Source organism: Trachymyrmex septentrionalis, unplaced genomic scaffold (assembly GCF_001594115.1).
Source record: "Trachymyrmex septentrionalis isolate Tsep2-gDNA-1 unplaced genomic scaffold, Tsep1.0 scaffold7, whole genome shotgun sequence".
In the NCBI taxonomy this organism is placed as follows: Eukaryota; Metazoa; Arthropoda; class Insecta; order Hymenoptera; family Formicidae; genus Trachymyrmex; species Trachymyrmex septentrionalis.
The window spans coordinates 4,053,551-4,067,116 of NW_017305884.1; the positions used below are offsets into that span (position 1 = coordinate 4,053,551).

Genomic DNA, 13,566 nt, shown 5'->3' on the forward strand with positions numbered 1-13,566 from the left:
TGCCTTCCCTTTGATCATTATGATCGTCGTTGCGACAAACCGGACACCGCTCGTACGGTATTCTGCGATTTGGAAGGCGACATATACGTGATCCATTTGGCAGGTGGAAGAACACTACGTGCTGGTTGATACAACGTTCGCGGCAATGATCAGGAAACCTGGATGACCAGGAGAGGAAGCGACGAAGCTGTATTGCGCCCTGTTCCTTGGCAGTTGCGCGCGAACCATCGAGCGGAGCGGAGCGCTTTCGTTGCCGATGGTAATCCTGTTTTCCGATCGGTGTTCGATGGTACAAAGTGACGTGGAATAGAAGACCAAATAGCCACGAGTTCGAGAGATACCTATCGTGTGAGTTCAGCGTTCGGTTTCAAGAGAAAACAAAGTTCATAATACTGATCGGCTTTACCGGCGCGCGGTGTACAATGTCCGAAAACTTAGAACTTGTCTCTTAGTTTGCGTTGACGTACACATAATGATTTCATGATAATCTCGATATTATTAGAATTGTGTGTATTTGTAACGTCATTATTTGCGCCAAAATATAAAAATCATTGTATCCAGACATGAGACTATAGCTAGTATTTTCTATATTCTGATGCCGATTTGACCTCAGGTGTCATTTTTATCATTTTTATTAAAAATATCAAAATTATTCTATTCTATAAAAAAAAAATTAAGTGTAAGAATTAAATAATATATTAGATTTATTCCATGTGTGTGGTTACTAAATTTTCGTATATTTTTTAAAAAGGTAAAAAAAGGTGTTCTTTGAATATGAATATGAACACATAATATCTTTTAAAATACCTTTTAAATAACCTTGAATAACCTTGAGTAATGGTGCATCGTAATGAGAGGATGTGAATAGCCAGAGAAACGATAAAAAGTCGTTTTCTTATGCAAGAGTCTTTTGTAATCCGCGGTAATAGTGGGACCTGAGTGTCCAGGAAATCTGCAATCAACTTTCCTGTCCTAAGAGTATAAACGCGATAGATAAATCTTATTATTAGCAGCACGAGGTGTGGGCATGATGCGACATTGTGTCGAAGGAGACTGCAATGCCATCGCAGACTCCTGAAATATACCTCACAACTTGTTTGCGACGTGAAATCGACGCAGCTGATTGCTTCGCAAACGTTTACGGAAATATACAGGTGCAACAAGTATGATAATTCACCGACAAAATGTAAATGGAAAACACACGTGTCCAAGTAGAACAATGATAATATCAGAATGACAAATGACTATAAAAGTGACTCTTTAAAATTATTTTGAATCTATATTTTGAATCTATATTGATATCATGTCATGATAACTTTTATTCTGCTTGGACACACACGCATTTGATTTATGATGTTAAATATTTGCTGTGCTTTCAGAGCAGTGTTTATTCATTTAATAAATACATACAATTTAGACAGCACACGTAAAAATATATAATTTATCTCGCGTAATTAAAATAAATACGTCAATATTGTTTAAATAATTAAATTTTATGCAATATTGTACGATACGATATATTTCTTTTACTTAGCATGAATTTTATCAAACATTTTTATAAAATAATTGTGCCAATTTTAATTCATCTGTACGGCTAATTCGCCGTATAAGTAACATATATGGCTAATTAATAAAAATCATATTTAATTCAAATTACATGCGATTAGTGCACGTAGGATTATGTTGTAAGATTATTTTACGACAGTTCGTCGGTGCAAGAACCTTACATTAATTCAAGCATGGCATTCGCGTTTCCTTGACACGTTCACTCGAACCGTTTGGAACGTGAAATTACTTTCAATGATCGGTTGCCTTCACCCGGTTTACGCAAGATAAAAAGCTTCCGATATAAAGATCTTATTAAAATTGTCATTCTTGTTTTCAACGTGTTTGACTGATAGTTTTGCCAGGAACTAGAAATACTGCACAATTGTGCAAGATTCAAACGATTATATGCATGTATATTTGTATAGAGTATCTATCTAAAATGTTAAGAGTCTTCAAAGCTGAGATTTTATTTTTCTTGTATCTATCTTATAAATGTTTTTAAACATTTATCTAATTTTTATATATAAAGTAAAATGGATATATATGTAATGAATTTATATATGTAATTAATAAAAATTTATACTTATTCTTACGTAATGCAAGAAAAATATTGAAACATATTTGTGTAACATTTTATGTAAATGTTTTTTTGTAGTTAAAAATTATATTATACATTTTAAAGAAACAGGTAAAAAAGTAGTTAAAATTTAATTAAATATATGTTGCCTTTTGTCAAGCAAAAAGTATGATTAGGCATATCGCTTTAACAGTAATCGTGAGATGTACTGCTTTATTTTTACAAATATTTTGACCAACTTTTGCATGTTACTTTATTGTTAAAGATTCTAAATGTATTCAAGTACTTTTCTTTTCATTACTTTTTTATTTTTCACTTCATACATATCTACAAATGTAGGAATATTTCCTACATTTGCAGACACAGAAAATAACAGACATACAAGTGTAGATCTGTATATGTATATATAATAGATTTAAAGTGACTGAGAATTTCCATGTTACTATCATTTTTAGACTTCAATACTTACATTTTTACATACACATACTACTTATATAATCAACAATTAAAGCGCGTGACCTTCTGTGATAGTAATTATGATGACGCTATACTTCATATTTGTAATTCTGCATAACAAAATCTCATTAATCTCGTCAATTTTATATACATATTTTACATTTCGCGAAAACGACACAGTTTTTATTTTAATAATATAAATTATTACGAATTCGAAGGCGATTCTCTCTTACGATTTTGAAAAAAATTATTATTAGACCTTTCAATTTGAGTCTGGCAATAAAAAACAATATCATAATATTACAAAATAAAATTACAAAAGTAAAGATTTTAAAAAGTCATAGTGAGAATTGGTAGTATAATTGCATTATATATAGAACTTATTAAAATTATTAATGCAGGTATATAACAATAAATATAAAAATATGATAAAATTAAGTAAGAATCAAATAAATTAATGACGTAAAGAGAATAAAGAAAAATAATATTAATTCATTTATAAACTATAATTTAGCATAAATTAAAAAAGATGAAATTAAAAAGTGAGCATGTATGCTTTTTTTCAGGCTCACGCATGATATGACTCAGTCTCGTGAGGTTCTAGCGATGATGGACGCACACACAACTACATTCGGGCGCAAAAAAGGTTGCGCGATTTCCCGATGTAACGCCTTCCTCCTGGGCGCATTTTTTCTAATCAGCTTGGTCGTCACTGGTTTGTTGGTGTACCACTTTGCACCTTGTCTCGAGGAAAAACACGTTCAGCCATGCATGGACTCTGTTGGCGATTCGCTCTTGTCGACAGGAAGGAGTTTTTCGATGACGCCAACAAAGAAGAAAATAGATGTCAGATTACCAAAGGCTATCGTGCCTGATATGTACGAATTATGGCTGATACCTTTTATATGGGAGGGCAACTTCACCTTCCACGGCGAGGTAATACTTTATTTTGTTACATTTATGTATAATATTGTTATTATGTATAATACAATAATATATTTTGTAACAAATAAAAAAAATTCTATCTATAAACGAATTTTATTGGTAATCGTATTCTATTATATTTTTTAATTTTTTTTCTCAAGAGAGCAATAATTTTAAACTACATGCAGCTGCTCAACAACTGTTTTACACTTGTTACTTTATCGGGTCTTATTTAAATATAACTTTTTCTAGAATTTGCAGATTAACACATTCTGTAACATAAAAACATTACATACAAGTTTAAATAAAAAGGTCATTAAAATTCGGAAACGGTGATAGATACGGTAAAATGCCATGACTATTTAAATTTCTTTCGATAAAACTTACAAGAAAGGTTCTACGCGCTTTCGGAAACTATATTTATCATCGTTATCGAGGAAACAATATGAACATCTAGACTTGTGCATAATTTTTTTTATAAAAGAATATATTTTCTTGTTATAAATTATTTTATTGTTATTTTATTACTTATTTTGATTTATGACTTTCACTTGTTATTATATATTATTTTATTATAATTTATTATGATATGATTTTAATTTGTTGTTTTATCATTTAGACATTTATTTAGAAATACATTAACAATATTTTACGTTTGTCGATTAATTGTTGTATTTAATGTGAAGTGTTATTAATTATTTATCGAAATATATTTTTCTTTTTTTGACATATTAAGACTTTCACAATTTCAAATTATTGGCAAATAAACCGGTTTGACTACGTTATGAATGCCTGCTTTCTATTGAGAATTAAAAGTATAATTTTTTTTATGTACTTAATTCGCAATTCTATACGTAAGCTGTTACTGTCGTACTGTTACGAAGAGAGACGCGCCTAGCGATTGACGCAACCGTTCACTTTCATATGTGGGATTCATGAGAAATAGGCTTTGGTAGATCACGTGCGTTTTGATCTTAACTCTTTGCCAAGTTTTGTTTTCATTCTTTTGCTTTCTTACGAATTCTATTTGTTCTGACTTACAAAGATTGTTCAAATTGCTATACAAAGAGGACATTTAAATAAATATCTTGTAGAGAAATAAATGTATTTTCGATCAAAATAAATCTCCATTAAATAATTTAAGCATGAATAAATTTATCATATTATTTTATATATCCAATTCTGCAAACCGCGCGCCAAAATCTTTTTCGATTTTGAAACACAATCATAAACGGAACTAAAGTATAATTGCGTTATTATATATTAAATTAATAAACAATAATTTTGATGCTAATAATCATTTTAGAAGGATATTAATTTGATGCCAATTTAAACATTTTAAGAACTGTAAATAATTTAATTTATTGCGAAAAATATTGCTTCAGCCAGGATTCGAATTTGGATCTCTCGCATTCCAAGCGTCCTCATTCGACCACCGAGGCTTTATTTATCGATGGCAATATTTGTCGCAATAACCAGTAACTAATGAGAGAAACATCGTTTTTCAAGACGTGTGCAAACAGTTATATTTCGTATTAGACCGACGAGAATAAATCAATTAAGAGAAATAAACTTATTTTCGGTGCTCGATTTGCAAAATTGGATTTGCAGAATGTAAATTCACTCTGAAATATTCACTAAGATCCATTTTGATTAAAAATAAGTTTATTTCTCTTAATTGATTTATTCTTGTCGGTCTCTAATATGAATTATAATTGTGAGCATTTCATAGACTAAAGAGTATGCTAAGGTCGTGGTAATTAAATTTAATAAAATTTTATATTTTTAGAGGATTCTATATACAATTTTAAACTAAGAGTATTATAAGACAATTCGAGCATTATAAGATAATTAGAACATATGAGCATTTCATACATAATTAAAAATAGATTATTAAAGTGGTACTTGAAATTAAATTAAGCATAATATTAACATAATATTACTATTATAAAGGTTGCTTTATTAATACAGAAATATTAATGATTTGTTTAGGTAAAAATTTTAATAAACGTGACACAGGATACGAACAATGTTACGTTGCACGCTGTCGATATGAACATTGATGAGGATTTTACGACTGTCAGAGAGTACTCGATTAAGAGCAACAAGACCAAACTAATAGGGATCGTAGAGCAGAGAAACGACACCGACAGGCAATTTCACGTGATTAGAACATCGGACACGTTGAAGAAAGGCAAGCAATACGTCGTGCATCTCAAGTTCATTGGTCATCTGAACGACTATCTGCAAGGTTTCTACAGGAGTTCGTATACGGTCGGCAATCAGACGAGGTAAATGATGTCGCAATGAAACTTTGTAGCCTGTATAAATTGAAACTTATTCTTTCGTGCTTTAATTGATTTAATTAAATGTACTATACTATTTAATCTAAACTCATTCTAATAGAAATCTACTTTATTTATTGCTAAATTTGTTAATCTAAAATCTAAAAAAAAAAAAGAAACTTTAATTTACAAAACATTAATATTAGATAAAAAAGCAAGAGGCAAAAAAGACAATTATTTTATTAAATCCTTTGATTTCTAACTTTGTCGTACTTGGTTTTATCATCACAAAGTGTTTTGATTAGAGAGTAGAGCGAATGATTATCCTTTGTATAGTCTTGCTACGGTCGCATGTTTGGCTTACGTACAGGCTTAAACAAGGACTCCTGTCGACTGTTTGCCAAAGGTATCTGCTTTCTGCATTATAGATGGATTGCTACGACTCAGTTTCAACCAACGGATGCGCGCCGTGCTTTCCCATGTTTCGATGAACCGGCTTTGAAAGCCAAGTTCCAAATCAACATAGCGCGTCCTAAGAACATGACATCTATTTCAAATATGCCTAGAAAAGGGGAACCAATACCAGTGTGAGTAATTATATATTATACATTTGCGTTGGCAATTTGTAAATCTGATTCGTATTTTCTCTGAAGAATTTTCGTGATTAAAATTTGTGATTTAACTGTATTTCTTTTTATAACTTTAATTTTTGTTCAGCGCAAAATATTTGAAACGCGTGAAATTTAATTTAATTAAAGTGATATTGTTAGCAATAATTATCTAAGTATTTTGTGATATATATAAAAAATTCAATATATATCATATTTTAGCATTGACAAAGTTCACAAATTAAAAAAAATATTGTTTTTACTTCTAAATAACAATAAAAAATAATGAAAAATAATTTAAAATATATTTAACATGGATTTTTCTTAAAAATTCTACTTCAGAATTTATTTTAAAAAATATTGTGCAATTTTAAAAAGCTTTCTTTTTTATCTTTTAATAATCAGGTCCGGTTTAGACTCATACGTATGGGATTGTTACGATCGTTCGGTACCGATGTCTACGTACTTGGTGGCCTTCATAGTTTCTGACTTTGATGCAAAGACATCGGAAGATGGTAACTTTAGAGTTTGGGCGCGCCACGATGCTATTAATCAATCACAATATAGCTTGAATATTGGACCGAAAATACTTAAATTCTACGAGGACTACTTCAAGATCAAATTCCCTTTGCCGAAGATGAATATGGTCGCGTTACCTGACTTCTCCGCCGGCGCCATGGAGAACTGGGGATTGATAACATACAGGTAAATATCATGTACTTAGTGAGGATTAATAATTATATTTGTTTTATTACTGCATTAAATAAAAGAACATTATCGATTCCATTTTGCAATATTATAAATATGTTTCACACTATTCAATTATTCATCTACATAAACATTACATGTATATAGATATGTATTTTATACGTATGTAATTATACCTTAAATAACATGTGCATTCTGATTATTAGTGTGAGATTAGGAATATATCCGACTATCGTTGGATGCGAGAAATAATAAGTCATCACTACTTGAACACACTGCAGTATCACATTTACTCTGTCCTCATTTCTCCCACTCACTTCTAATTTGTGTATTATCAGGATAATTTGTATATTATCAGGTAGATAAAAGTAATTTAAATTGTTACTTTACTAAACGCGCAGTGCTTATTTTAAAATTTATAATATATTTTTAGATATAATATTTATATTTGATATTTGATACTTGAGAAGATAATATATGATTAATGAATAATGATTTTTTTTAAAGAAGTATATAGTATATAATTTTCTTGACTGTGTAAACATATCTACTTAGTAGTAAAATTTTTATCTTTATTGTTATTTGATTTTTATTTTAATAACAACACGGTGGCATCGCGACCAAGGGCATAAAAATATTAAACGAAAATCGTGTGATGCGTGAACGTCACGTACATGTTTGTGTCACTACCAAGTTCGCTAGTTTTATCTGGAGTTTTTTACATCGACAAATTTTTAATTAAAATTATTTAGAAGCCGTAATAAAAAACTGTAATAAAAAAATTCAACAACATTTTTCTTATACTTCTACTTTTTAATTTATTTAATAAAATTAGTGGGACAGTTGTTTCTTTGCAAATAAATTTATCATAATACACAAAAACCACTAATATATATACCTTCACTCATGATTAATTTAAACATTTATTGAATATAAAACTTTTATTGAATATATTTTATCATACTTGCTATGGATTTAAACTAAGTTTAGAGAAGGAATTTATATAATTTATACACAAATAAATTTTTATTTGCAAAAAAAAAATCAAAAGTATGGTATTATATTTGGTCAAAATTTATAAAACTTCTTTGAGATAATTGATATTTGTATATCATTATAAGTAACATCAGTTGATATATACGCGAAAGATACATACTAATGATTGTATAAGAAATGGAAATAATTAATTTGCTGTTACATCAATTTAGAGAGACAGCGATGTTGTATCAAGAAGGCATCTCGACCAGTGGTAGCAAGCAACGGGTAGCCGTCGTGGTATCTCATGAGCTCGCGCATCAGTGGTTTGGAAACTTAGTGACTCCAAGTTGGTGGACGGATCTTTGGTTGAATGAGGGTTTCGCCAGTTATATGGAGTACATTGGCATGGACGCGGTAAGCCTTTTAATCAATACAGAATTACATATCGTATGTAATATTAAAATTACTATTACAGTATAACATTTCATTGGTAAATTGACGATAAAAAATTTGATGTAGAAAAAGTTAAATGCCTTGAATGTTTAAATATACTTTATATTATAATATAAATTTTTTTACATTAAAACATACAGGTAGAACCGACGTGGAAAGCCCTTGAACAATTTGTTGTTCACGATCTTCAAAATGTTTTTGGTTTAGACGCTTTGGAATCTTCCCATCCTATATCCATTGAAGTCGGTCATCCAGATGAAATCAGTGAAATCTTCGATAAGATTTCTTATGGAAAAGGTACTTGTCGATTTACGTGAGTTATTTTAAATGAAATTAATGTAATTATCTATGTTAAAATTATTCAGGTGCTTCCATAATAAGAATGATGGATCATTTCCTCACGACAGAAGTTTTCAAGAAGGGTCTAAGTAATTATTTAAACGGAAAGTAAGTAAAGAGTAATTAATTGATATATCTTAAACTTCTCAATTATATAATCTGCTCAATTATATATAAAGTAATTTAGAATCAATAATGATTAACATATTTACGTAATTATAACTATAAATAAATATTTTTAAATAAATTTTAATATAATGCAAAAATAATTAATTGTCTTTCTGTATATTCAACAGAGCCTATCAAAGTGCCGAACAAAATGATTTGTGGTCCGCTTTGACCAAACAAGCTTACAAAGACAAAGTACTTGATTCAAGTGTATCCGTTAAAGAAATAATGGATACTTGGACTCTGCAAACCGGGTTTCCTTTAATTACTGTCACACGAAATTACGACAACGGTAGTATTACACTGACACAGGTATGCCAACAATTATAAACAAAATAATAATTGAATAAAATGTGAGTTATTATAAATAAAAAGTTAACAAGTAAAAGTTAGTGTGTTGGTTCGTACAAATCATTTTCTATCTGTTACACACAGATATTTAAAAAAATGATAAAATATTATATATATAATATTATATTATAGCAGATAATTATTTGATTAACGAATTACTTATGCTTTAAGCGACTATAATTGTCTTATACGCATTAACTATTTCTCATAGGAACGCTTTCTGCTTCGTAATAGCGGCACGACGGTCACATCTAAAGCGGAACCATTATGGTGGGTACCTATCACTTATACGAGCGAGAAGCAATTAAACTTCAATAACACTCAACCTACAAAATGGATGAAAGCGGAACGCTCGATCGTCCTTAACGATTTGAATGTAAGCCCATCTGAGTGGATACTTTTCAACATTCAAGAAACTGGTAATTATATATATCTGATAAAATATCCACGATGAAAGAAATATATTTCTCTGTGATAAAAATAAAATATCTTTATAATAGATTTCCGATGTGTGTTATAAAAATATAAATATAATTTAGATAATATTATATTTATACAATATTATATTTATAAAACAGGATACTATAGAGTGACTTATGATAGAGCAAACTGGCAGATGATAATTAAACAATTGAATAAGGAAAATTTCAAAGATATCTCGACGATTAATCGAGCGCAGTTGATTGATGACGCTCTTAATTTAGCTAGAGCTGGCAAACTCGACTACACTATCGCTTTCGACGTTACATCTTACTTAGCCCACGAAATCGAGTATTTGCCTTGGAATGCAGCTTTCAATGCCATGGATTATCTTAATGATATGTTAATTAAGACACAAGGTTATGATAAATTCAGGGTATGTATTATCAAATTGCAATATTAATGATAGATAGATATTGAATAGAGATTGTAGAAAGAAATATTAATAATTATATATTAGATGTACCATGATGTTAACATAAAATATAAATAACTTTATTATTTTAATTTTCAATATTTTTTAGTTGTACATATTAAAATTGCTCGACAATGTGTATAAGCAAGTCGGCTTCATTGACAAAGTGGGAGATCCTCAACTGACAGTCTTCACTCGAATTGACGTTTTAAATTGGGCGTGTAATTTTAATCATGAGGATTGCATTATGAATGCCGTACAACAATTTAAGAATTGGCGCAACACTCCTAATCCGGACATTAACAATCCGTAAATATCATATCATTCAAGACTAGATTATTTATGCTACACTATTGCATTCTTTGATACATAAGATGGTTACAATAATCAAGATGCATATTTAAGACATATTAATCTTTATGTTCTAAATTTGTTGTTACCTTTAGAGAATTAATAAAGCCATTTATGTATATCTTAACTATTATAAATTTTGTATTTAGGATTTCGCCGAATTTGAGACGCGTAGTTTATTGTACGGCCATTCGAGTGGGTGGACAAAGCGAATGGGAATTCGCTTGGCAGCGATATCTAGCGACCAATGTAGGATCGGAGAAGGATCTGCTTTTGCAGGCGTTAGCTTGTACAAGAGAGATATGGCTGTTGAATCGATATTTAGATTGGGCTGTGACGGAAAATTCGGGAATTAGAAAACAGGATGCTACCCGAGTTTTCGGATCAGTTGCCAATAACATTGTCGGGCAACCGCTCACATTTGATTACTTCAGAAACAAATGGACGCACCTTAGGGAATAGTAAGTTGTCAATCTTTCATTTTTATATTCATAAGTTTGTATATTCTGTATTTGTATATTTCTATAACAGGAAGTTTTATTTATACACATAGGGAACATTATTAATTAAAAATTTCAATCAATAATTGAGAAATAGTAAAGATTTGTATTATTGATTATGATTTTTATTGCTGAGTTTTCGTCTTGGATTAAATTATATTTTATTTGTGAAAGTTTGATATGATAAAATGTTATTATTTCCAGTTTTGGAACGTCGTTATCAACTGTTAATACTATCGTTAAGTCAGCGACAAGAGGAATAAGTACAAGATACGAAATGAAAGACGTAAGTCTTCTTGTAAGTTGAGGAGTGATAACGTGAATATATTTTGGAAATGATCCAAAACTAGCTTAAAAATAATTTTAGTGAAAAAAAATGAGACGCGCAAATGTTAATATAATTATTTTCTTAAATTTAATATATACTCGATAAAATGGATGAACATACATAATTTTCATAAGAATGTCGTGTTTCTTTTTCAGAAACATAATTCTGTAATGTATTCACTCTTTTCATGTTATTTTTTTCAGTTGGTAGAGTTTGCAAAGGAGCACTTGGATGAACTTGGTACTGCAACGCGAACCATACAGCAAGCGGTAGAACGAGCGGAGTCCAACATACGATGGCTCGATAACTATCATGCGACAATTCGCGATTGGTTGCAAAGGAACACCGCATAATCGATATTGAAAATTATTCGAATCTCTCTCATGATGTCGAATCGTGAGTGCAACATAGATGGGTTGTTTGATTTTTCGTCAAATTCATCGTAGCGTGAAAGTGAAGCGCGAAAAAAATCTTTACACGATAAAGGGGGCACTAAACTATAAATGGGGTATGAGGAAATTGCAAAATAGTTTATCGTTGAATCGTACAAGAGTATTATGTGTTTTTGTATGTATTTGTAAATATACAGCCAGCATAATTAATGCGATATTTATAATATAGAGCGAAATATGACGCTCACAGCGTTCCGTGTTCACATTTTTGATTATTCCGCTAGAGATTATGGAGTATATTTTAAATATGGAAAAAGTGTAACGTTATTAATCCTTTTATAATAGATTTCCGATTGCAATTGTTGCGCATATTAGTCTAAGTCTGAAGAACTTTACTATGAATTCATTAGATACCAAAGGAGCAGGAAAGAGAATTTATGTTCGAAGTAAACGAATATTATTGGCGATAGCGACTTGTCGCAAAATTCTTATTGTCAGTTCTAAAGTTGTATGTTTTCTTGGTAAATTAAATATTGCTGGAAATCAGTTTATAGTTATACCATTATAGATAATTGTCTATTAGATCAAAATAATTAGTAAGTAATGATTGATAAATACTCATGTATAATTACTAGGAGTCGAATTTTCAACAACCGCGTTATAAAACATTTAATATAATACACACACATGTTGAAAATAGGTATTTTTAATCGCTCATCAATAAAGACAATAAAGATATTTATAATGTATAATGTGGCAAATATATTATACATACAAAAGTTTTTTGTTTAACATTTAAATATTGTCTATAGCATAAGTCAATGCTTCACATGTACTTAGAATACTAAAGAATTCTCTATTCTTAATATGTATAAAACAAATATTCGTGAATATCCATTATATAACTAATTGCTGACAATGCGATAAGATTTAATTATTCATTAAAGATTTGCAGTGCGGCTATTATGTGACAGTCTATATTTTATAACACCAGAAATTTAGAAAATATAATACTGCTTTATTTTAAAAATATTGATATACATCCTATAGATACAATAAAATCATATAGATTGTTTATAAACTATGTCGTATACCTATTTTATTCTTTATTAATAGAGGAACAAAGATATGCTTTTTTAATATTAATTTTCAAACTTTAAAACTTTGAAATAAACTTTTTAAACTAAGTTAGTGTGAAGGAAGAATGATTTTTTAATTACACCTATTAATTTGAATAGCTACAATAAAATCAATATAGCTATTTAATCTGTTATTGTTGATATAAAGCAGTGTGTATCATTATTTATATCATAATCCTACTTTACGGTAAGTATAAACGTTATATTAAATGATTTTGTAAGTATTGTTTAAAAATTGATGTATTTTGATAATTTTATTAAATTGAGATAAATGTGAATGTAATAAAAAGTAAAAATTAGGTTAGAATATAAATTCAATTTCTTGTAATAAACGAATATTACATTATTATTTATATTTCATTTATATTTTACTCATATTTATATTATTTTTGTATTTTTTAATATTTTACTATATTATTTTACTCATTTATTGTTAAAGATTGATTAAAAGTACAGCTTTTTGCATTAAGTAATGCCAAAGCGTTGCATAAAAAAAGAATTCGTTGTTTTTAGTTAAAAGGAAGCAAATTATTACATTAAAGAACATAGATCATAGAAAAATACGT

General features: G+C 29.4%; 1 protein-coding gene across 1 annotated transcript; it reads left to right on the forward strand.

Annotated features, from left to right (window-relative positions):
• Nucleotides 1-111: 111 nt before the first annotated feature.
• Nucleotides 112-12,601, forward strand: LOC108753459 (aminopeptidase N-like). Its single transcript, XM_018495032.1, has 15 exons — nt 112-348; nt 3,148-3,517; nt 5,498-5,796; nt 6,219-6,377; nt 6,804-7,103; nt 8,315-8,498; nt 8,678-8,834; nt 8,903-8,984; nt 9,173-9,356; nt 9,607-9,814; nt 9,974-10,251; nt 10,400-10,599; nt 10,791-11,102; nt 11,346-11,427; nt 11,673-12,601. The coding sequence occupies exons 2-15, from the start codon at nt 3,161-3,163 to the stop codon at nt 11,820-11,822; spliced, it is 2,952 nt and encodes a 983-aa protein (XP_018350534.1). The 5' UTR covers nt 112-348; nt 3,148-3,160; the 3' UTR covers nt 11,823-12,601.
• Nucleotides 12,602-13,566: the final 965 nt, after the last annotated feature.

Excerpts from the sequence above, each read along its gene's own strand:
- LOC108753459 (XM_018495032.1), top strand. The coding sequence starts at position 3,161 with ATGACTCAGTCTCGTGAGGTTCTAGCGATGATGGACGCACACACAACT. Across the intron at positions 6,378-6,803 it reads AAAGGGGAACCAATACCAGT|GTCCGGTTTAGACTCATACG; the intron begins GTGAGTAATTAT and ends TTTAATAATCAG. Across the intron at positions 9,815-9,973 it reads TTTCAACATTCAAGAAACTG|GATACTATAGAGTGACTTAT; the intron begins GTAATTATATAT and ends TTTATAAAACAG.